This window comes from Crinia signifera, chromosome 7, assembly GCF_055691185.1.
Source record: "Crinia signifera chromosome 7, ASM5569118v1, whole genome shotgun sequence".
Lineage (NCBI taxonomy): Eukaryota > Metazoa > Chordata > Amphibia > Anura > Myobatrachidae > Crinia > Crinia signifera.
The window spans coordinates 142386640-142412570 of record NC_139223.1 but is presented as its reverse complement, the minus strand read 5'-3'; the positions used below and the strand labels follow the sequence as shown (position 1 = coordinate 142412570).

Sequence of the window (25931 nt, the reverse complement as noted above, 5' to 3'; positions counted from 1 at the left end):
GGGCGGCACTACAGAGCATAGTGAATGACTTGGCTGTCTGCCAGTCCTCCCCCAGTCCCTCTCCTCCAGCACAGGGAATGAGCACACTGCTGTCATGGTATGCCTGTGTCTCTTGCTACATGCCACCTTAAGAAGATGCAGGAAAGGAGACACTGGCAGGAACACAGGAGACAAGTGTGTATGTGTTGGGTATATTGTACCATGTCTGTAGATTAAACTTAATGGGCTTACATCCTTTTTCAACCTCATCAACTGTTACTATAATGGTCGAATGATATGCTCCGTGCTGGAGAAGTTGAGATGGGCAGAGCTGTGTAATGGGTGAAAACTATACAAGCAGCACTACTGTGGCATTGTGTGTATAAGCATCACTACTACTGTGGGCATTAAGTGTAAGCTGCACTACTTTAGCATTAGGTGTAAGCTGCGATACTACTGGGGGCATTATGTGCATAAGTGGCACTACTACTGGGGGCATTAGTTGTATAAGAGGCAATACTACTGTGGGCAATATGTGTCAAGGGCACTACTACTGTGGTTATTATGTGTAAGGGGCATTATTCTGTGGGCATTATGTGTAAAGGACTCTGCTGTGTGGGATAACATATAAGGATTACTACTGTGTAGTGTTACCTAAATAAGAGGCACTACTGTGTAACATACAGTAACATAAATAAGGGCACTACAGTGTGACGTAATGTGAATATGGAGCACTACTGGGAGTTGTAACATGAATCTGGTGACTATGTTGTGTAATATGAATCGAGCACAATGTGCAGTGAAATTAGAAAAATATTGTGGTACTATGTAATTTGTATTGGGGTACTGTTTTGTGTTGTGAGCCTTTGCCATAAATTGTTCCTTCAGACAATATGTGAGGTAGGGCAACATTTTATAATTTGCATGGTTGTGCAGAACGCCCTAGCACCAGTCCTGGACCACCGCCCCTCTGCATGGCTGAAAATGAGTTTGCAGCCGTGCACATAGGGGAAAATCCATTCGCAATCACTCACCATCTAATGGATTTCCACCTGTACCCTGTCGTTGAGTAAGTCTAGACTTACTCGGCGCTGCAAAGGCTGTGGGGAGATCGGGACCGCTGCTGACATCAGAGCCCCTCCCTCCCAATGGCCGGGTACCGTCTGCGGTTTCTGGGGCACTCCCAGAAAACACTGGCCTGCTGCCCACAAATGCTGGCCACCTATCATGCAAGTAGCGAATGGCCAGCGATTACAATCCATCACTGGCCTCACACATACTACGATCCCTGTGCATGGACGGTCATTTGATAATAGGCAGGGCTGTGGATTGGCCCTGCAAATGGGTCTGAATCAGGCCCTAAATCATGTTTTGTCTGTGACATGGGAGATATAACTATACATATAATAAGACAGTAAGGGTTATGTCTGTACATAGAATTGTTTGGAGTAATATACTTCTAGAGACTATTTACGCAATATGGAGAAGGAAAAATAAGTTTTTAAGTCTAAGAGTTTCATTTATTTTATTTTATTTCCGATTTAGTTGCATCAATAGTGCCTGGGTCTGTGCATCCCAAGAAATGAAGGCGACAGCTGAAGTGCACAGGTAGGTGTGTCTGGTAGACAGTGGTGGCACTAGGGCTGGACACCCCACCTAAATACCTTGTGGGAAGCGGGAATCCCCCTGATGACATCTCCGCATGGGCGTGACCTCCTGGGAAGTTCAGACTCTGCAGGACAATGTCGAAATGTTTGCTTACAGGAATAAGCTTTTACTATGATCAATGTGATCCGTTGTCTCAGTGGCTGCAAATGATACAAACTAATTTCCGGTCCTTGTTCCTTGAGTCAGTATGATTGGAGACCATAGTTCCAGAACTCTGCCGTCTATGTATATACTATAGTTCCATCATGTATGCCATATATGTAGGTGAACTGGGTGGGCACAAAGACACAGAAAAAGACTTACCTTTCAATATATATCAAAAGCTTGCCAGTATTATATTCACTAGACTCATACACAGCTGTAGACCAGTTATATAATATTTAACACCTCGGTCCTTAGATACATTTTGGTAGTACTGTATTTGTATCTTTTGTTTTAGAAAACTTGGCACAGCGATCCTGCAAGAAGCGATAAAACCAACAAATCAAGTCTTGGAAGAGCATGAAAAGAGGAGGAAGAAAGTAAGCCATTGTCCTATATTTATGGTCTTGAATTATGAATTTGTTTACAGATCTTGCTGATAGGAGTGAGGCTGTTATTCCTAATGGAAATGGCTGGGCATTGTTCCTGGGTGCCAAAGTAACTGTGTCTAGAGACAGCTTTATTGTTGGCATTCATTTTCTGAGACATTCACAGTCAGTAATGGCTAAAGTGAAGTCTATTGCAGCACAAAGCTGGAGTAACAATGCAGAAATCAGGACGCCGCAAGCTTAATGTTTTATCAACCAAAAATAGCCTCTTTTATTTGTGAGTGCTATCGCAATGCATACAGGGGTATCCTGTTACTCGGGATTGCAGGTAATAGGCTCACTGGGGGCTATCTAGTTAAACTGGTGTGTGCTGTGGCTTACTAGGGATTTTGTTTCACCTGCATCAGGCCTGCACAGGTTTCTCTGCACTGCATCGGGATCGAAAGTAGAAATAGACTGTGCAGCACAGTCTATATCTACTATGTTGGAACAATGCATGGCCCCCGCTCCCCTCCGCCGTGCCATCCATCCCTCCCTCCCAGGGCCGGTGCTAGGGTGTTTGGTGCCCTCCTGCAAACCATAAATGTTGCGCCCTTTCACATTGCCATTGCAACAAGCTGCAGCCCGATTGTGGGAGCATATGCAACATGCGATCCTATGGAGGATCTCGGGTGAATGTACATGTATGCATACACTATCTCAGTGCTGTGTCCGCAAAATGTTGCAGGCACTAAAGGCACTAAAGGTGCCCATATACGCTGCGAGAATCGCATACGTTATGGGCTAGATTTCATCGCACGGCATGCATGCAATGTGTGTGCGATGCGATCCGAAAGCAGTACAAAAAGTATTTGCAGCACATACTTTTTGTACTGTGCGATGCCCGCAGGAGGGCACATCGCATCGCACGCTGCTATTGCAGTGTGTATGGCCACCTTTAGGCACATAATCCAGCCCATTATTTAAAAAGTGTCTAAAGTAATATAAAAAAAAATCTACAATTATTAAAAGAATTGTTATAAACATGTATAATAAAAGACTCACTGTTCTTTTGCTGTTTAACTCTTGTGCAGTCCCTCCTCTTCTATCTGCATAGGCAGGATGCTGAGGACGTCATTACACCCCTCTCGTGACTGAGGGGGAAAGGAGGGGAGAGAAGGAGGAGATGGAAGAAGATCAGTGGAGATAGGGGGGGCGGAGTGTTGAGGACTGGCAGTGGCACTGGCATAGCACACTGAGAGGAGGGAAGGAAGGGCGGCACTGCTGCCTGTTCGTCAATTGTTTGACAGATGACAGGCGCAGGGAGCAATGGGTAGGGGGCGGATCCGGACATGACATGTCATCCAGGCATTCACAGACATCGCTTCATGCCTCAGCACAAGTGTCCGTGAGGAAGAGGGGGCAGGTCGCAGGAGGAGGACAGTGTGTGCGCGGTGCAGGGAGCAGCTATTTATACTGCCGCCCGCAGACAGGCGCTGCGGGCGGAGTGCAGGAGGCAGTGACAGTGAGGGCTGAGGCAGCTTTAGCAGAGCAGGAAGGGAGACAGCCAGCGCCTTTTCAGCATGGCGCCTCCCTGCTTTGCAGGAGCTGCTGAGTAGGTAGCGCCGGCCCTGCTCCCTCCCTGCCAAATCGATATTGGTGGCTTTTGGATCAGCCCGTGTGGACACGCCATTAGACTAAAGCTGTGTACACACAGTGCAATTCTGGCTCATGGCCAAATTTGTCTATCCAATTTTGACTATCCAATTTTGGCTAAATGCACTTTAGATGTACTTTAGATTTAAGCTGGCCATACATCAGAAAGATATTGTACCCAATCATACAATCTCAATTGATTGTAAGATGGATTGTATGCAGATTGTGTGCACATCTTGTGTACAAAATCATACAATCAATCATAAGATGGATTGTATGACTGATTGTATGATGGATTGTATGCAGATTGTGTGCACATCTTGTGTACAAAATCATGCAGCAGATGGATTGTATGACTGATCATATGATCGATTGTGTGTAGATTGTGTGTCCAAAAACCACCAAGGACTGCTGGGGATTTCAAGGGAAATTGTACACAATCATGAGTGCAATCGATCTTAAGATCGATCTTTCTGATGTATGGCCAGCTTTAGACTATGTTGCCATTTGGCCCTAGCCCAAATACATTATACATTCGAGATAGTCAGGATAGACTTGCTTGCAAACGGGGTAGCGTATTGGCATCACATTGGCATCACATTGGCATCCAATGTGGCTGAATACTGTGCAATTCTGAATAACTTTCTATTTGATTTTGACTATGGGGGGTTTTCAATATAGGGTCACGACTGTCAGGCTGACCCGGCAGCCGTGCCCCTTTCCTGTTCTTGGCTGGCTCGACTGTGATTTTGCAGGCAGGATCCTATGTCCCGCCTGCCGAGTGTCGAGAAGGGGGTGTGGCCATGAGAAGTGGGCCGGAAATCGGCGAGCCAGGGGCTCGACAATTCCCGGCCGTTCTTGGTAGAATGTGCCAGACTGCTTGTGAAGTCGGGCACGTTCTGCCGAGATCCCTGTTCAATGCTGTCGGGAAAGACAGCATTGAATAGGGCCCCACTGCCATTTCCCCTGTTGGGAATGTCAGCGGGAGATATCATGTACGGCTCAGGAATGCCCAATTACTGGAACACACTGGGCAAGATGCAGCAAAGTGCAAAATGCGGCTATAGTGTGTAATATGCCCTTTTCAGGGATTTGGTAGCATTTTGCTTATGCATAGATCGGACTCCGGGTCCTAAACCTGGAAGTTCTATAATTGCAAGGGACAGCTCTTACCGCAAAAGTTGTCCTTTGTGATCTTTTTCATGCATGTGGCACTAGTAAACATGATATGCATGCGGAAAGTGGCCGGATGCATAACAATAAAATGCCACGCTTGCTGCATCTTTCCCACTACGATCCGGCTGATACGTAATTCTGATTTGTCCGGAAATGACGTATAGTGCCACTATTATTTAAGTGTGCCCCCTGCTAAAGCAAAATAGGCAGTTCCCCTATAATAAGCTGTGTAATGTTTTGTTCTGTATCGGTCAGTTTGTCTCCATCTAGCCATTAAATTTTGAATTGTATCTACCGGTATGTGAAATGTGTCAGTATAAGGTAGGTACTGTAGATCATTTTTCAGTGTGTAAAATAAATATAGATGGACATGATAATGAATCAATCCTTTCTCCCCTACAAGCTAGATAATGAAGTGGAGAAGATGTCAAGTGCTGTGTTAAGCAATTGGAAACAGCAAATAAAGGTATATTTTATATGGTAAAAACAGTGAAATAAGGCTTGGCATATATTGCAGGACAATGGAATCTGTCTCTTAGAGTGAAATGTAATAGGGTGCAATTTTTTAGTATGCTAAAAAACGCACCAAATCGCACATGTCACATGTAAAATGGTGTGATTTTTCTGCACATCATTGCGATTTCTACAGAGATTTTATTGAATGTGCGATTTTTTTTACAAGAAACAAAACAAAAAATAGCATGGGATTCCCCCCTTCTCCAGGCATAACCAACCCCGGGCTCTTTGAGCCGATCCTTGTTTACGAAATACAGGGGACAAAAAGCTTAGGGCAGGGGTTCCCAATCTTTTTCTAATCACGGCACCCTAGAGTATCAGAATTCTTCCAAGGCACCCCTAGGCCCCCAAAAATATATATCAAATTAAGTAGATTGTGTTTATATGTGCTTTTTAGGTTCAGTTATGTGGTAAAGGGCAGGATTTGGTTCTGATTGTACACATTTTATGATTGGCAGCCACCAGCACTGGTTTTGTCCAGAAATAATTGATCATAAATAATTAGAATTGGTCCTGGACGACCAACCCGAGGCACCCCTGCAAGTATCCCGAGGCACCCCAGGGAGCCTAGGCACACAGTTTGGGAACCACTGGCTTAGGGTGTCCCATAAACAGTGCTGGGTTAGATGTGTCCTTGTTCCAAAAATATTGGGGACAAAAAAGTTGGGTGAAATGCCACACCTGTGGGAGTCTTTTTATACAAGCTCCCTTGGCCAAAGCATTGCCACCATGAGTGGTCAGCCCTGGCCAGGGTTCCTGGGGGAGTAGGGACCCCCCAATAAAGGCACCCACCAGGCCTCCCCACCAGGATTGAAGCCTAGGGCTATCCCTGGCACCTGTGGGCAGTGGGTGGTGGGTTGATAGTTTGTGTAAAATAAACAATTAATAAAATAACATTGGGTTCTGCTGTGGAACAACAAATGCAAGCAAGCCTTTGCCACATGCAGAAACCTGAAGAACTGCAAGTCCCAGCATGCTGAGCATTAAAGAGCCCATTGGGACCAATGTTAATATAAAGACACGCACACCGTTTACAGTAAAACTTTAATAACATACACACATACACACACACACTTATGTACTACATGTATACATATTTACCTACCTTGATACGTAGGTACGGTCCACTTGTCCAGTAGAAAGTTCAAATAGGGACCTGTAAATAAAAATTAATAAGGATTCCTGGTTGTTTTTGACTGGCATGTATTTATGTGTTTAATTTGGGCCAGTAACTAAGGTGGTATTACAAAATGGACAGGGAAATCGAAATTAAAAATTGGAGTGACATTTTATGCAAATTGATTTTTGGAGTGGAACAAGAATTTTCACAAAGGTATGAAATTCTTTGGCAGAAACCCCTTGTATTCTGCATTTGCTTCACCATTTTGCGGTTTACCTTACTATACAATATTTGGTAGTTTGATTTTGAAAATTTTAGAAAATGTGTGAAGCTGTGGTTGTAATCTATTAATGTTGTTATGTGGTGTGGGCATATATACGGCTGACCGGCATTGAATCCCAACAGGGGTTCAGTAAGTATACCCCTGCCTACCTTTCCACTCATCTCTAGGCATCGCTTTAGAAAATTGATAGTGATCTGTTAATGAAATATTTTCCATGTCTTATAGACCAAGAAGAAATTAGTAGAATGTACTAAGAAGCATGAAACACTTTTTCATCATGTGGCAAATGAAAACACAAAAGAATCTTTAACGGAAAAGGAGAGACAGAAGGTAAACATATAACTTGTGGTTCTGGGTATGCGTTCAACCAATTATCAGAAAAAACTGTTAGAGGATATTTGATTACCCTAACAAAATTTTAGGGAGACAACAATTGAGCCTTCTTTTGGGACTAATTGGATAGCCCCTGGGGTATCAGTTAGCTACAGTACATTACCAGGGCTAATTGAATATCCCCCTAACCCAGTGATTCCCAAACTGTGTGCTTGGGCACTCAGAGGTACCACAAAGCTCCTGCAGGGATGCCTCGGGTTGGTGGCCCAGGACCAAATTCAAGTACTTATGGTCAAAGTGATAGATAAAACCACTGCTAGTGGCTGGCAATCATAAAACACATAGACAATCAGAAGCAAAACCTCATACCACCACATAACTGACCCTAGCAAGTAGGCACAATAATCATATTTTATCTTATTTGTTTTCCAAAATGTATCAATAGAAAATGCTGATACTCTAGATTCAAAAAAAGTTTGGGCAACAGCTGCCCATACCATTCATTTTATAGCTTTGACGGGAGCTGTACTTGACATCCTTACTTACGATTTTTGGTTCAAATAAGATTTCAAGTTTTCAAATGATTTTAGTATCTTTGGCTTAATAAGTAATATCAGCTTTTTATTATTATTATTATTATTATTATTATTATTACAGATAAAATATTAGAGGCCTAGATTTTCAAAAAAATAGAAGTCAACAAATCCATGTAACCAACATGCCTGCACAGGCTATACATTTTACACCACAACTTTTGTTGGCTGGGACGTAAGGTAACAATAGGAACATTCCAGGGCCAGCTCTACCATTAGGCAGCTGCCTAAGGGTTCCAGAATCTGGGGGGGAGGGCATAAGTCTGATGATCACAAAATTAAGAAAGACTCTGAGAGAGGCATCCTTATTGAAACTAATAAAAGTGGAAGGTGGGATCCAGAATCTGGGGGCTCCCCAGAGTCTTACAGTAATCAAATTTAAGATGTCTCTGAGAGAGGCGACATTGTTAAACTTACTGCAGACGTGAGGTGTTGAACGTCTAAGTTTCTCCTGAGGTTCTGGAATGTTAGCATTACTTTGTGGGTGGAAGTGGGAGCAGTAAGCAGGGGTTTTGCCTTGGGGGCTGAAAAACCTTCCATCCCTGGGAACATATATATACCATTCATTTTATTTTAAAATATAGTTGCACAAATTATCTAAATTATAAGCAACAGAGGCTTAAAAGTTCTAAGGGTCAACACGTGACTGTCCTGGCTAAACAGACATTTGACCTAAGGTTGAATGACCCCATATTTGTGGTTTGGGATGAAGAGAAGTATTGTATCATTTATCTTGCATTTCCTTTTTAGCTTCTTAATAAACTGAAAAAGTCAACAGAGGCCCTGACCAAAACAGATGAAGACTATTATCAACAAAACATTAATGGACAAGCGGCTAGACTGAAATGGGAAAGTGTTTTGGAGAACTGTTATAAGGCAAGTAAATCACATGTGTCATTCCACTCATTGTAAATCCCAAAAATATATGAGTACAGTAGCTGCGCTAATTGTATTTTAAGCAATTCAAGGCACCACAGATAAACACACTTTCACAAATATTTTTAATAATAATCGATAATGTATCGTCACATTTATTAAATCAAATACATTTTTATAAAAACATTCTAGGCGGCCACCTAAAAAACAAGTAACAATAATACAAAAAAATAAATATAGTATAACCACAAATAATTATTTAAAATTTAAAGTGCACCTGGTCTAGTATTCGGAAACTTATATTTTATATAAAGTCCACTTTTAGCCGTCAGCAATTTGATTATCACAGTCTTGTGTTTAAATGGAAATCTCCACCATAAATTGTGACACATTTTATTCCTGCTACTGTACATGGAAGGACAATAACATAATTAAATTATCAGATATTAGAATTATCAGCTGTTGGAACATTTCAAAATACACATCTTAAATACTTAGGGCTTTATATCTGAAGAGATAGCTTTTGAAACCTGCTGCTCCAAAGAATTTTTAACTGCACTCACAGTCAGTGTAAAGCATGCGGGTCTGTACAATGACCATGAGTGCCGTTTTACATTTTCACTGCCAACTGGTCAAAGTCTCGATTCATCATATATGTTTTAGATTTTTTTTATTTCATTATATTGTAATGAACGTAACAACCCTCCTCTTTTGGCCATGAGTTTATCACAGACCGTATACAGAATTTTCACTCCTGATGAGGCCTGCGCCTACATGTACATATAAAGTGACTCATTGCTGTGCAGCATGCATTGTGGCTATGGGGTCTAGGCAGCATATTAGGGATTGCATATGACTGTTGTCTTTTGTATGACATGTTTTTTGATTATTTCTGTAGTGTCACCAGGTAAATTATCATGAAATGGTAATGTTCCAGCAAGAGAGCATGTAGATTCCCAAGCACCAAAATGACAGGATTTACCTATCAAACAGTTGAAGTAAACAAGGAAAAAGGAAATAGCAGCGATTGGTAGATTTGATTGATTTTACAATAATACATTTTTAATTACCAAATATAAAATGGTGAAAAAGTAAATAAAAACTATTTGGTGACCAACAAAAACAGCTAGTATCGCATACAGTATGCTTGAAAATATAAACAGTGCCTCACACATTTACTGTGGGTATCAGATGAGACTGTCCGTTCCTAGTATGCCCCAGAATTAGGTAAACAGGTGCCAGGTAAGAATATATTGAAATGGTTAATTACCGTCCGCCAAGGATCTAGTCCATCACCTCCATCTTTCTCCTTGTTGTTGGTATCCGGACTAATTGGTGCAAGGTTGCTGTCCACCAAAGGGAAGAAGAGTTGGGCAACTGTAGTGAGGCAAAAGTGGCGGTGTAGTCTGTTCCAGTTATAGTGGGCACTTGAAATGTGGTGTTATCGTGGGCTGGTTTGGTCCAATCACTCAAGTGTGTAAAAAGGCGCTGACGTGTTTCGATGTGTCAATACGGCTTTATCAAAGGTGTTGTTCCCATATGGATTTTTATACTAGACAAGTATGGAAGACATTGGTCACATGACAAACTGTAGTCAATCCAATCTGTTAAAATCAAGTAAAATTATTAATAGGAGGCCGAATCCTGTACATGGGAACCTGAACGCGGCATGATCTTGACGTGTTCTTGGGATAACTGTCAGTTTCTTTGGCTGAAATTATTTACAACTTGGGGTTTGTAGCCCTGCCCTTTCCTGGCACACTGGGGTGTGTGCAATATCTTTTCTAGGGGTTTTGGGGAGTAAGCGACCATTTAGTGTGATAATGGTGCATTACATTCTTACAGTACATTCAAAATTACAAAAATACAGTTGCGTTTTCCCTGCTGACTTTGTCTTTGCGGCCTGAACTATAAGGCTCCCCAGTCCCCGGGTTACAATACCTGGTGACCATGCTCTAACGTGCAGTTACATCACAACTTACATAACCCATAGCCTTGAAAGAACAATGATCTTTTACCGATTTTAGTATACAGTATATGTAACATTATTCAGATTTATTATTGCAATATTAATGCTGTGTATTGGGAATGAAACTTGGGTAGACAAGGCAATACAAACAGAGGTAACACATCAATAAACCATTTTTAACACATCAGAAAGGACAAACCTACTGAATGCCAAATGCCACTGAGAATGTATTGTTTATATGAATGATAAAAACGATTCTGTCTTCAGTAGTAAAAACGTACGCTATAAATAATGACAATACAAAATAAAAAGTTTTAAAAAAGTAAAGAAAGTAACAAGCTTCTATAGTACTGAGTAAATCATTATTTACTAACCTATGCACCACCATTGCTGACAGTGAGCTGCTAAAAATCTTCCATGTTTTGAAAATTCCCTTTAGCCTTTTCACCTTTTCCAGTTGGATTTAAACTGTTCCATATGGAAAACTATTCATACAACTTTTCTTTAAAAAATGTTAGACTTAGACAATGTCATTTCCGACAGTCGGAAATACTGACTAATTCGACCATTGGTATTCAATCTTCCGACTGTCGTAAATGTTCCAACAGTCGGAACGGCCATGGATTGTTGAAAAATGGCTGCATATTGTCGAAAGCAGCTGACGATTTTTCCGAAATGCAAAAAATAATAAAATACAGAATATTTTGAGTGTGACTGAGATAGTGATACCTTTGCTTACTGATGATAAGATACAGGGTACAGATATTTTGTTTAATGCAAACAATTTTATTACAAACATTGTATAGAATTACATCAAGGCTTTGTCTGTATAGGTGCACATGTAACATAAATGTATTCTGTGTTTAGATATGGATCCTACAGTATCTCTAAGATACGTATATCATTATAGTAATGTATGCAAATATTCAAAAATACTGAAAAATCCGACATCCAAAATACTGCTGGGCCCAAGCATTTTGGATATGGGAGACCCAACCTGTAATACTTGTACTTGTTTATAAGTTAATTATTGGTAAAATTATGTCAATTGAGGAAAACCCTAATAAATATATTTATGTTTTAAACTTTAACATTTTTGTCTGTTTATTTGCATGAATGTATTTTAAAGGTTGTTCTGTCCTGTATTTATGCCTCAAACTAGGTGGCATGCTATGCTATTCACACTTAAATTATTTTCCATTATGGTGTATTATCTGTTTGCTATGTGTTATGTTGCATTTTGCTAATTTATTGAGTTTTAATCTTGCTTGTTTCAGAATTATTAATTTATTACTCATTTTCGATTTCAGAGCATTCAAGATCTGGAAAAAGAGAGAATACAAATGCTTTCTCATATTCTAACACTGTACAATCAGCATGTTTCAAGCTATGGGCAAACTATAAACATGGTAAGTAAAACAAAATATATTAAATATTGATGGTTACAATGAAATCATAAAAGTATCATCTTCAAGTACAATTAAATCATAAATGTATGTTATTATTATCCATTTTTGAACAGAATTGACTTATTTGTACTAAGTTATTTCACTCATTTCATATTTTGGAGTACATAAAAAAATCAGCATTACCCAGTAATACAGCAAATCTTCCAAGTAAACAATCATCATTAACCAGTAATAATGTAACACAACTAAATAAAAAATCAGGACCACTCAGAAATAAATCAGCACTAACCAGTAATAAAGGAACAACACCCTTTAGTAGGTCAGTGCTAAACAGGAATACATTAAACCAATCAGTAATAAAACCCTAAAATAAATTAGCACTACACTAGAAATAAAACAGAACCACCATTGGGGCTAATTCAGATCCCGTAGCAGTTGCACCCGGATGAGAAAAGTATTGATTATCAGTACTTTGCACATGCATAGAACCCGTTCTGCTCTGTGACAGGCTCTTAGAGTGGCACTAGAAAGAATAAATAGCGCTAAACACCAATGAAGAATAAAAATGACATAATATTTAATAATATAAAAATAAGCACAATAAAATCATGAAAAGCCTTAGACAAAGCTGTACCTAGCTACAGCGAAACGCGTTTGAAGCAGAGTACCTGGACACTTCCCTGCCATCCATCTGCACCTACATTGGATCCAGACCAGCCACTGATATCAAGACCTGCTTTTCACACCTATTGCTAGTCCAGACAAATGTATTTCTCTCTAAACCACCATTATGGAGGCTACTGCTGCTATGCATTCCAAACTGGAATAATGCCCCAAGTGGACAAAAACTGTGGTAACTATAAATCTACCATCTTTATAGAGAGACCTTTCCACTGGAAACTTGTACATTTGGACTTTCATTATTGGCAGTGCATATAGGAATGGATCAATTCAATATATAACAATTTACCTATCGAATTGTCAATGGTGCCTTGTGCTTTTCATGTTTTTTTTGTGCTTATTTTTATATTATTCAATTTTATGAATGTTTAATTCTTCATTGGTGTTTAGCACTACTTATTCTTTCTATTGTTTCTTGGATTTTTGAGGGATTACTCCCTCCCTCTAAGTAGCTGCTTTATGATCCGTCCCTTACCAGCCCCCGGTCAGTTGCCTAGCCAACAATTTCCATCTTTGCGTGGCACCATGGGTGCCAAAAGCCACCCTATCGTGAGCGAGAGAGGCAGGGCAAATCACTGCTGCAGCAGGAGACATCTGCTTGTAAGACACCAACTGATACATTACCAACCACATCTGAATTCGGCGGTATAACCAGCCAGTCATATAGCCACACCGCCCAGTCATATATCCGCACCACACAGTCATATGTCTGCATTACACAGTAATAAAGTAGCACCACCCTGTCAGAAATCAGCACCAAATTGTAATAAATTAACACTACAGTCATAAATCCACATCACCCAGTCATATATCTGCACCACTGAGTAATAAAAAAATACTACCAGGTAACAAAACTGCATCATATAGTTATAAATCAGCACCACCCATTAATAAATCTGAACCAGCTTATTACAAACCAGCACCATGCAGTTACAAGGCAACACCATCCAATAATAAAGCAGCACCATACTGTATGTAATCAGCACCACCCAGTATTAAATTAGCACCATATAATAATATATTCAGCACCACCCAGCAGCAGAACAGCACCAGGTATAAATCAGCACCACCCAATAATAAAACACAACCCAGTAAAAAAAAATCAGCACAACCCAGTAATAAAATAGCACCACCCAGTAATAAATATCATCACCACATTGTAATCCGATAGTAACAAGTGAACACCTCACAGTAATAAAACAGTATCACTAAGTAATAAACAGTACCACTCAGTAATAAATAACACCACCCAGTCCAGTATTAAAACAGAAGCACCCAGTGAATATGTTATTGTGGAAAAAGATTTCTCCTTCATGCAATTCAAGCAATTCAATTGATCAGAACATTAATAAGGGTATAGTATACCTTCACCTTGTGTAGCTGTTCCCAGAAACCCCTAACACTGCTACTTTGGGAGCAGTGAAACGCACCACTACAGATTGTGCATACATCCACAGTGATGCAGGGTCAGCAATGATGAAAAGTTAGAGGGAGTGAAAGGATCAGAAGATACTATAGGTTCCTACAGACAATCTCTGAAAACGCAAAGTTTACAAGTCTCCAGTAAAATGATCATCATCTTCCCGGCCATTTTCCTCCTGTGCCATGTTTCAGGTGACTTGTACACTACTGCCACCAATGAGGGACCATGTGAAGTGTAAAGCCCCATACACACTAGAGGAGAGTGTAAAATATGTTGCTCAGAAAGGGGCTTCTGAGTTATATCTTTTAAAATACCCTCTAGTGTGTACATTGAATATCATTACCGAAGCGCAGTGCCGTGCATCAGTAACATCCCTTGCCATCGCTAACGACCCGTCACCCACATGTTCAGCAAGTCCCAGTGACTTCCCTGAACAATATCATTTACCGATATCATTCATTGCGTACAATCAATATTATTATTAACTCAATATTATTAACTACACTGTCCGCGTCCAGGGTTGCCTAGTCTGTATGGGGCTTTATAGAGATTTTTTTTAAAGAAGCTGTAGCAATCTTCTAGCTGGTCAGAGGTTTCGGAAACTCAACTTCGCCTTTTATACCAACTTCATGGGACGGTGGGATCGATATAATTAAGACATACAGTATTGTCAATGAAGCTTAACCAAATGGTATTTTTCAAAAACTGAAAAGGTTCCATTAATGGAGCAGGCGGTCCTAAAGTGAAACTTGATTGGATTTTAATGTGACATTTTTAATGTTTTTAAAAATGCTTTTTGTGGAGTAAATGCAAATGTACGAGATTGATTTGATGGTTGGGTGCCCAAAAACAAGTGGTAAATTCTGCTTAGGCTAATAACATTGCATTGTGTGAGTGCATTGTTGTAATTTTGTAAATTAGTCTAATTATTGGTGCATATAATGAGTACTTTATGAATATAAATACTATAACAGTATAAGGGTGGAGAAGGGCGTTGTTTTACAATTCCCCTTATTCTGCTGATAAGGCATACTCTATACTGAGTCGTAAACTGGTCATGTACAGGCTGATCCATATAATGTAAGTAAATGACAAATACAAGATAAGAGTCTGTAAAATAAGCAGAGCTGCTTCTTCTAAGTATCTGCCTTTGTGTTATCTTTTGTTTAACAAGCTACAACAGTATATTAACCTTTTATATCATCCTATTGCACTTTTATGAGGTCACTGACTTTTATCTTTCAGTTCATTGTCATATAGTTGAACGGAAATTAATATTGCTAGGCAACAGCACATAAATTAATGTAAATGCTATATAAAAATATAACAAAAAGAATTAATGAACAATGAAAATAGGACAGTTATGGATTTATTTGAAAACACACATAGTATTTTATTGCTATATAAATGTTTATATTTTTTATAGTGTCAGAACCAAATTGACCAGGCAATTAAAAGCATTGATGTGGAGAAGGATATTCAGTCTTTCATGGAAGAAACAACCATATTTACTGAAGACAACAAGTCAGAATTCCTACTCCTGGATTATTATGTAAGGTATTATTGAGTTAGACACATAACCCGATTCGAGCACTGTAAATGTCAGTGGCTGTGCATTCTTTATTTTATATACTGTAGGAAGAAGATGGTTCCATTGTTATGAATCCGGACAGAAGAACAGCCTCTATAAACGTGAAGCTAGAACGACTTCAAAGTGACATTGACAAAGCCACGAAAGACAGGGATGGTAAGATGGAAATGAATACAGTTATTTTCTGTATTTTGTAGATGAATCTTGTGATCTGTTGTACTGCACATGCGTCCCAGCTGAGAATACGACACTATGAACAACTATGGCTGAATTATAGTGTTAAATCCTTTGTATTGGGTCTGCACCCACATTTGTGCACAGGGCTTCGGAATGCAGAACAAGTTGGCAGCACTCTACCTCCAGATTCACTGACTCCTTTGCTTATTTTATACTCTGGGTACTAGAGCTTATTTCTGTATATTTTGCAGTGCTAAGTCTGTCTGCACTAAACCTGCATCCAGTGGCGGACTGGGCCGGGGTGCCCCGGGCAGCACCATCACTATTGTCCGCATCCATCCATGAATCATTCCTCTGTCATTACCAAACCACAACACTGTTTCTTCTCATGCTACTCTCTTCAAGGGTGTCCTTCCTTCTTCTACACTCTGGCACCAACATGAAGATCGATTTCGCTGGCTGCAATTCCCCCCCCTCTCCATCCTCCCACACCCCAGAAAATTCTCTCTCTCCTCCTCCTTTGAAGTTCGTACAGTACATCTCTACTCTTCACTCCACTTCCATGTTGCTGCCATGTGCCTCCTCCCAGCTCTGTTTGACAGTTCCTATACAATTTGACCACTTGATTTTTCACAGACGTACCCAAGCTTGTTCTAGAGGAAATCAACATTTGCATTGACAACTATACTGGCACTGCTACTCCTCACACTTACTTCGTTCTGCAGTCTCAACCAGTGGACATCATCTTCAATGAATCACTATGGACTTTCCCTGAATGTTGTGTTATGCATATAAAGCTTCTACAGTTAAGCTATCTCACTCACCACATCTGTATTACCTTCTAACTCCCCTTGCCACCTGTTCCCTAACTGCACCTGCAGCAAATCCATGCACCCATACCAACATCTAATTTTCCTGACCAAGTCCTCTTCTTAGCCTCACTTGAACCACTCTGCTCTTTCATTTCTATGCTATTCTTTCTCAATACTGCTGTATCCTTCTAAGGGTGAGATGTACTAAGCTTAAAAAGTGATAAAATGAGAGTGATAAACCACCAACCAATCAGCTCATACTTGTGATATTTCTACAACAGCCTGTGACATGACAGGTAGGAGCTTATTGGCTGGTGGTTTATCACTCTCCATTTTATCACTTTTCAAGCTTAGTACATCTGGCCCTAAAAGACTACAATCACCACTGCCCTTCACAAGTCAGCTACAACCAACATATATACAGTAGGGGTAACTTGACAAAGATGGGAGTTCTACAACAGTGAATGCCGGACAGTTCTCCGTTTCATACTTGCAATTCACTAGTGTATTTCAATGGGGTTTTGACTTTAATTCGCCAAGAGTGTATTCAATGCTAGAATGGAGAAATGCTTTCACCGTGATTTTCTTCGAGATTCACCGTCATTCTGAAGCCTTTGCACCAGCCACAGATTCACAGCCAGACTCAGCCACAGCCCAGCATGGCACTGTAGCGCCGGTGCTGTGATGGCTGGTACAGTGCTGCGGCTGCTAGCACGAAACTTTACCTGGTGAGTGGTGACTGGCAGGGAGGTCCTTTCAGTGCCCACTGTGCAGCCGCGACAGACTCCTCAGGCGCTGGCTCCCCCAAGCTGCCGCGGGGTCTGCTGCCCAATAGTTACGCCACTGAGACAGCCCTTATCTGTAAGTTTGGTAATGACATTCAGTGAAATGAGTCTAAGTATGTCTGTGCATACAAACTTATGCAAGATCTATCTACAAAACTGACTTTCATTCAACTCTGCATCAACCTTATAGTAAGAAGCAATTCAAAACCAAATGGGAGCATTCCAAACATCAACAAAAGTGCTCCAGAACGGCTAAGCAACAATAGACAATATAGTCTGACTTTAGGCCTAATCCAGAGCAGGATTTACTAACCCAGATTTTTACCCAGTTAAGAGATTATTATCTGACTTCATCGCACAGCGAATGTGCTGTGATGGTCTTGTGATGCTGAGACCTGGAGAGCAGTCATGGGGCATCTCAATACAAATCCAGTTGGCTGCGGAATGTGCATATATGCACAAGGGGCCTGATTCTTATTCACTCGCAAAAGCAAATTCTCTCTCTAATGGAAAAAAAAACATGTGCACTTCAGGTGGGGCAGATGTAACATGTGCAGAGTTAGATTTGAGTGGGGTTTGTACTTCCAACTGATATCTACAGTATATTGCAGTGTAAAAATAAAGCAGCTAGTATTTATCCTGCACAGAAACAAACTAACACCCAAATCTAACTCTCTCTGTACATGTTACATCTGCCCCCCTGCAGTGCACATGGTTTTGGAGAGAATTTGATTTTGCAATTGTACCAGAATCAGGCCCAAAGTCTCTGAGTACACATTCACAGCTATCGCAGCATTAGCCTTCGCCTCTGAATTAAACTCTTTACCCACTACAAGATTATAATGTTATTTCCATACTACTCTCTCTGTCACCAAGCAAATCTACTTTAGAGCTCGAAAGAGGCATGTTGTGCCTCATCTCCAATGCCAACTCGCTTGTCTGCCCAGTGCCCACCCCCATCTCACAATTCCTTCCAATTGGCTTTTGTGGTATCCAGTTGACTGACAGACAATGCCTAGGTTGACAATCAATAAACACCAAAACATCAACCATCAACATGGACTCCGATTGGGAACAGTAAAGTGTGCCGGCACAAGTACTTGAAGCATGGCGACCGAAGTGGGGGGGGGGGGGGGGGGCGGCTGCACACTAACTCACTAACTAGCTCAAGTGTCAATAATGAGATCCAAAAAAGTGAAAAACTCATGTTGACTTTTTTTATGTGTAGACATTGTGCTTGTGTCGACCTTTTGTCAATGTTGCCTTTTACTGTTGACGCAATGACTGTTGACCTAGACATTGTGTGTGAGCTATACCACACCAGGGGCCAAGTGTAATAAGGTGTAAGAATCAGAAAGTGAGAGATTCTGGGAGAGTTTTCCCATTTTCTAAAGCGGCAATCAATTACACTGAAAAACCAGGTTGATTTTGCCATGTAATTGATTGCCGCTTTAAAAGAATGGAAAACTCTCCCAGAATCTCTCACTTTCTGATTCTCACACCCTATTACATTTGGCCCCTGGATTTTATACTAGCACACCTACCAATATGTGAAAAGCAGAAAAAGTTTGCTTATCGCTTTTTAATACCTACTGTATGAATGATTTTCTGTGGCCATAAAATGGTGATGGCAAAATTGTTAGACATTTACAGATATCGTAGAGAAAGATGATTTTTCTTTTCCCCCTGACATTGGCCTGAGGGGCCAGGTGGCCAGTCCGGCCCTGGACTCAAGACTTTAAATATTAAAAACAATAGTTTGCTGTAAATAGAAGCTGCATGCACTCCAAGGGCCTGGTTCACGTTGTTTCGCTAAGCAGTGTAACGCATCTAATGCCGCCCGCCGGACGAGCGACTGCCCATCCCCTGCCGCTGTTTGAATATCCCGCCACATTGCGAATGGAAGTTTAGCATAAACCTCCATTTGTAGAGGGGCGTATGGGGGCGAAATCATTCGATGGTTGCCACCCTCTTACCCATGTGAACGCTCATAAAATGCTGGGCATTACCATGAGCCATCCCCCTGACCGCCTCCATCCCACCCCCTCCTGTGCGAATGCCTCGATGACTGTGTAAGTCGCCGAAGGCGTCCACACATCGGCCCTGCACATGGGTAAATGAGAAAATATGCATACGCAGAGCTAAAACCACCCAGTGCGTATACTCCGGGGATCGATCAAACGTGATTCATTGAAAACTCCACTCTTTCCTCTTTCCAGGGCTATAGCAGCATTGCTAAACCAGCTGCATTAGGATGATAAACTCCTCCTTCTTTGGTGGAGGCGGAGCTTACTGTCTGCACTAATCATGATGACTGGTGGTTTGTGGGAGGAAAAGGGAAGGAGGGGGAAGTGCAATGAATGAAGGCTGCTGCCAGCACCTATCCTTCTGCTCCTCCATTCTCAATCACAGCCCACTAAGCCCGGCCCCTCACAGAAAGGGGTGTGGCTTACTAAAAGTGTGATCTATCCCAGAATGACTGACTCCCCATTCCCAGGAGCCCAACAAGAGATAGCCCCTTCTCATACTCCTTGATGTGACGAGGCCTGGGGGGGTACCCTGCCCCCCCCCCCTGGCCTAGCCCGCCACTGCGTCTAATTTTGCTTACACACCTATTGATCCCCACCATGATATCAGCAGCTGTGGGGACACGACTGGGTGCTAGCATCAGAACGCATCATACACTTTTGCCGATGCTGGGGGGGGAGCGATGGTGGGGATTGCTGTTTATTGATTTGATTAACGATGTTGTTCAGAAGTGCCACAATGTCACCTAGTGCGTACAGTGCTTAACTGTCATTTTCAAAACCCAGCCTTTAATGTGGCAGTTGGGAGATTATTGGCTGGTACTTTATCACTCTCCACTTTATCACTTAATACAGCTGACCCAGGGCCTATCTGTTTCTTTTGCTTCTCCCTTTACCACCTTTCCAGAATTTCTCTCTTAAATTCCATTTATTCACTACAACGTATACTACCGCCCCGATACTGAGCCATCTTTATGTTCTACCAGCAATGCCATGTCCGCTCTGTATCTCAGTTGCTACTGTAATATTTTCTTGCTATCATCCTATTTATACTGATACAAAACGGCTTTACATGAACTAATAAAGGCTTTATAGCAGTAGAAAAAGGACAATAGTGACAATGGACAAGGGCTTACACTCTATTATAGATAGCTTGAAAAATATAAGTTTTGGCCTTGGCATTTCAAAGCTTTAGAAATAAATGTCCCCTAAACAATTCAACCTTTCACGATTCTATCATTTACTTATTTATTTCAGTTCTTTGATAATAATTGGTTGTTCTCTTTTATATTTTTCATAGTAAATCAAATGGTTGCATGGAAACAAATAGAATTCTAATAATAATTGCTATCTATTGTTCTAGGGTTAGAAAAAATGCTGAGAGCCTATAAAGAGAATCCGGCATTCTCAGATGTGAAAAATGAGGAAGAAACAACTGTTCTGCTGGATGAGGTACTGTGCACATTATTCAGAGTATATGCAAAGTATGAGAGATGGTGCAGATTTATTCCACCTGGACCTCGGCTCTCTTCTTTCTGCTATTTTTACATTTTCCTATTTCCCAAGGTTGCTTCTTACTTTTCTGAAATGATTGACCTACAAACGATTCAGAACCTAAATGTTTTTGTAGGTCTTTCAGTTTTAAAGAATAAATCACCCTATGACACTTTCCTGGACACCTGCAGTTTTAAATCATTTCAAGATGTATTTACTAAATGGGGGAATACCCCTGATTGGTGATATATATTGGGGTATTGCTGATGATAGGCAAATGAGAGACCTGACAGAAGCCATAGTACTTTATCTAAGGATAGCAAAAGCAAATGATTTCTTCAGCAAAGAATGGGAGATTTATTATTGTGGATTTTGACTTGTTTTTCTATTATCTTTTTGTTTGTGGAAGCGGAAGTCCTAGGGGTTTATTTGCTAAGATGGTAGTCTATTTCAGATGAGATGTCCCTATGGGCAACCAATCAGATGCGATCTATTCTCATCTAGAGAAGATGCTAAATAAATAAAAAGTAGATTCTGATTGGTTGCCCATAGCAACATCCCATCTTAGTAAACAAACCCCTTAGTATGGGTTTCCAGTCCACTGGAAACCAGTTTGTGTTGAGAAACTATGTTAAAGTATAGCATGTATTGTGGAATAATTTGCTTTACAATGTCTTATATAGATATTTAGTTGTGCCCTGACTCTAAACACATATTGGCCCTTATTCAGGTTAATTTGCTCCCCTGCGTGTTTTGCGACTGCGCATAGCACGTTATGCGCATATGCAGTCGCTGTGTGCGAGCAGCCACGGTAAATAGATTATTCACTTGCACACATCAGTGTGGTTGGGGGGCGTGGGTTTGCGGGTCGGTGGATTCACCCATGGGAACGCCCAGTGTTTCCATGGGAACGCATCAGGTGCAGGGGGCAGGGGGCGGGCACCTGACATCAGCGGATGTCAGCTGCCCGCCTGCTTCCCATACAGGCACTTGCAGATGTAAGACACCAAAGAGGTGTCTTACATTTGCAAGCGCTTTTAAAAATCATTCGATGCTCTGCGACCATCAAATGATTTTGTGTCCGAACGCAAGGCTGCGAATGGATGATTATGCAAATCATCAATTCGCATGCCTGTGGATAATATCGCCTTGCGAGGGGGGAGGCGGGCAGCTGTGCGGGCGGCCACTGGTAAACTCACAAGACTGTGAAATTTGCAGACTTGTGAGTCAACCTGAATAAGAGCCATTGCCCTGCAGCCTGGGCCTCTAGCTATATGTGGCTTCACTGAGGCCTCTAGTCAGGAGATTTCCCAACACACACACAGGATCATAATAAAACATTTTCAACTTCATTTCTCTGGAATGTTTAATAATGATCCAATAAATTTGATTCGATTAGTTTCAGTCATCATATTTCTTTTTAATGCCATAGATGTGACAGTTACAAAATATATTTGCAATTTAAGAGGTTAAACATGCCTCTCCATCTACAAACAATCCAGCCTTGGTCATTCACAAATCAGTGAAATGTATGTATCAGAGTTGCAGCTTTGTAGTAATGTACGTGCACAGTGCATGGAAATACCTCACGTGCGGTGAGGTCAATGGCTGACAGATGTACCATCATACACCGAGGTGCAAATTTGCTAAAGCTTCTAAAAATTAAATGAGGTGGCAAGAAACGCCTGTTGCAAGTATGCCGCACCAAGCAGTTTAGCATAGCAACCTTTTCTTTACATATGGGGCTTATTCGCACATAGGAGGTTATTCTAGTTCACTTGGAAAGGCACAAAGACTCTCTAATGGACAAAACCATATGCACTGCAGGTGGATATGGTGCAGTTATTACCCCAACGTCGGAATCCCGAGTGCTAAAACCCCAACACACGAGCAGCGGCTATTTTCCCTCATGGTGGTCCATGACCCCCATAGAGGGGGAAAAAAATAGGTGGCAAGCGTGTGAGCCACTGTGCCCGCAGCATGGCGAACTCAGCGAGCCCACAAGGGGCATTGTTGCGCTCTCCCCGCTGTCTAAATCCCCGCAGTCGGGATTCTGACGTCGAGCCATCGGTGTGGGCTAGGGACAGATGGGGGGCTGGCGCATGGGGGACACCCAGTATTTCCTGGGCATGCCCACAAAAACTTTGGGTGCACCCCGGAAAACGGGCGTCCTGGAAAGTTCTAGGGGGTCACTGGTCCGGGCAGAACAGCAGGAGGCTGCCAGGACACAGGTGAAGGTGGAGCAGGGGAGGTCCATGCGAGGCGGCGTGGGATGTGGTATGAAGCCCATAGGCTTCTATTGGGTATCGCCAGCTTTTGCTGTTGATAGCTCCTACAGCGGAAACACAGTGTGAGGATTTTCCTGCATACCATAATGCGCTAAAAACCCCAATAACAGGGTTTTTACCACATTTTCCTCTATTGCATCACGCCCTTAGACTCAGTTGCACACAGATGTACAAGTATTGCATAACAAATGATTCATGCAGTCCCATGAAACCGTTTACTGCGACTGAGATGTACATTTGAATAAAAATAATAGAATATGGAATAGACGCTCGGAGGAATGGCTATGTGGCCTGACAGCAGCAATATTGAGTGATCACACATCTGGATTTTGCTCTCTGACTATGGTCGGTACAGAGGTGATATATTAAGTTACATACTTCCTGTGTTGTAGACAAACATGAGAATTAACCTTCTGGAGGCAAATTGTTTCAAACTATCCCTGGCGCTGGCAGCATTGGAGCAGAAGCCTCTTCCAACTCACCCTTGCAGTGAGAGAATGACAAAGTGGAAAGAGAAGGTACAGTAACACTAATGTCATATAAAAAAAAGGTGGCGGGGAGGTGGGTTAGCAGGTAGAGAGACATATATATATACTGTATATATATATTTTTTCTTTTCTGTTTGAACCTAAAGGGTTTGGTATTCCTACATCTACTCTGTGTACATATTTGTTTATGCATTTTGGTATCCTTGCACTATAACTATATAACTTGTATTACAACTTCTTTATGTTTGTGATGTTAATTTACTTTATATTTTATGTATTTGGTTAAACTGTGATTTATGTATATCACATGGATGGATGCCTTGCGTTACTTTTTCTATACAAAACTAAAGCCCCATACACACTAGGCGATATTGTGATCAATATAGCTCAGAAAGTGTCACTGTCTATGTGTATATATATATAGGAGTATTCAATGATTTTTTTCTCCATGTGCAGCGAATCCTGTTTAGGATTCGCTGCACATTCGCAGGGTTTCAGAGGGCTGCAGCATTCGCTGCCAGCCCTCCCTGTCACCCTATTCAATGCAGCAGGGGCTTGCTGCCCCTGCTGGCGAATTTTAGCCCCTGCTGCGAATGCCGCAGGGAGCCGGGGGACGGAGGAAGGCAAGCCTCCCTGCCTGCCCCTGAATTTCTGTTGGGGAGAAGGAGGGCTTAAAGGGACACAGGCAGCAGAAGGAGAAGTCTCTCCGTCACTCACCATGCGCCACTCCGTCCTGCAGCAGCAGCTCAGAGTCGCTGATGTCACCCTCATTCTCATTCACCTGAGGTGCTGGTCACTTATCCAGCCCAGCGGCAGGGGCGCCATCATCCCCGTCTGCCTGCGCTGCTGCTAGCTCTATGTTCTTATCGTTACTATCGGTGTAACTGTATCTAACCACCATTACCACTAGTGGCTTGCAGGGTGCTGCGGGGGTCGGAGCCGCTGCACTCACTGGTCCCGATCGTGCCTATGTAATGATCGGGACCATTGTGCAGTGAATATATGAATAGGTACTCTTTACCTAGAACGGCGCCCATCGGGGTGATCGCGGGATCGCGGGCAGTACATAAACGGCCGCGACGCGATGCCCGCGATCACCGCGATTTTCCCATAGGGAACAATGTTAAAAAGTCAGATTGATCGCGATTTTGCATTCAATGCCTCAATGCCCGCGATTTTACCATAGGAATCAATGTTAAATGGGCTACAGAGCCCAAATAGGCTCAATTAACCCTTAAATGTCACCCCAATTTTTTTACGCCACCCCACGATCCACGCCAACCCGAAGCGTGGCGAGCGCAGCGAGCCCGCGAGGGGCGGCGGTACGCGTCCTCCGACCTTTTCATGCCCTACTATCCACGTCGGCGTGGAGTTGAGAATAGAATAGTGTGGCGAGCGCAGCGAGCCACCGAGCCCGAAGCGTGGCGAGCGCAGCGAGCCCCGCGAGGGGACGCGGATACCTTCACAGTTATACGCGTCCCCTCGCGGACTTCACAGGTGTCCGTGGCGACGCCGACACCTGTGAAGCCCGCGAAGGGACGCGTTTACCTGTGAAGGTATCCGCGTCCCCTCGCGGGGCTCGCTGCGCTCGCCACGCTTCGGGCTCGGTGGCTCGCTGCGCTCGCCACACTATTCTATTCTCAACTCCACGCCGACGTGGATAGTAGGGCATGAAAAGGTCGGAGGACGCGTACCGCCGCCCCTCGCGGGCTCGCTGCGCTCGCCACGCTTCGGGTTGGCGTGGATCGTGGGGTGGCGTAAAAAAATTGGGGTGACATTTAAGGGTTAATTGGGTCTATTTGGGCTCTGTAGCCCATTTAACATTGATTCCTATGGGAAAATCGCGGGCATTGAGGCATTTAACATTAAAATCGCGATCAATTAGGCTTTTTAACATTGTTCCCTATGGGAAAATCGCGGTGATCGCGGGTACACGATTTTGATGTACCCGCGATTTACCCGCGATGCCCGCGATGCCCGCGATTTTTTACCCCCGAAGCCCGCGATTCTGATCGCGGGCGCCGTTCTAGGTAAAGAGTACCTATGAATATTAATGAGCGGCTCCGTCTCCCGGCCCC

General features: G+C 42.3%; 1 protein-coding gene across 1 annotated transcript in view; it reads left to right on the top strand.

Moving 5' to 3' along the window:
* The window catches only part of NOSTRIN (nitric oxide synthase trafficking), a 64004-nt gene that overhangs the window by 30594 nt on the left and 7479 nt on the right, over positions 1-25931 (top strand). Inside the window, exons 4-13 of the mRNA XM_083153895.1 lie at positions 1525-1587; positions 2087-2168; positions 5392-5454; positions 7133-7237; positions 8584-8709; positions 11989-12087; positions 15618-15743; positions 15830-15938; positions 20947-21035; positions 23758-23883. Of these exons, the coding sequence (XP_083010021.1) occupies positions 1525-1587; positions 2087-2168; positions 5392-5454; positions 7133-7237; positions 8584-8709; positions 11989-12087; positions 15618-15743; positions 15830-15938; positions 20947-21035; positions 23758-23883 (988 nt within the window). The remainder of the gene's footprint in view (positions 1-1524; positions 1588-2086; positions 2169-5391; positions 5455-7132; positions 7238-8583; positions 8710-11988; positions 12088-15617; positions 15744-15829; positions 15939-20946; positions 21036-23757; positions 23884-25931) is intronic.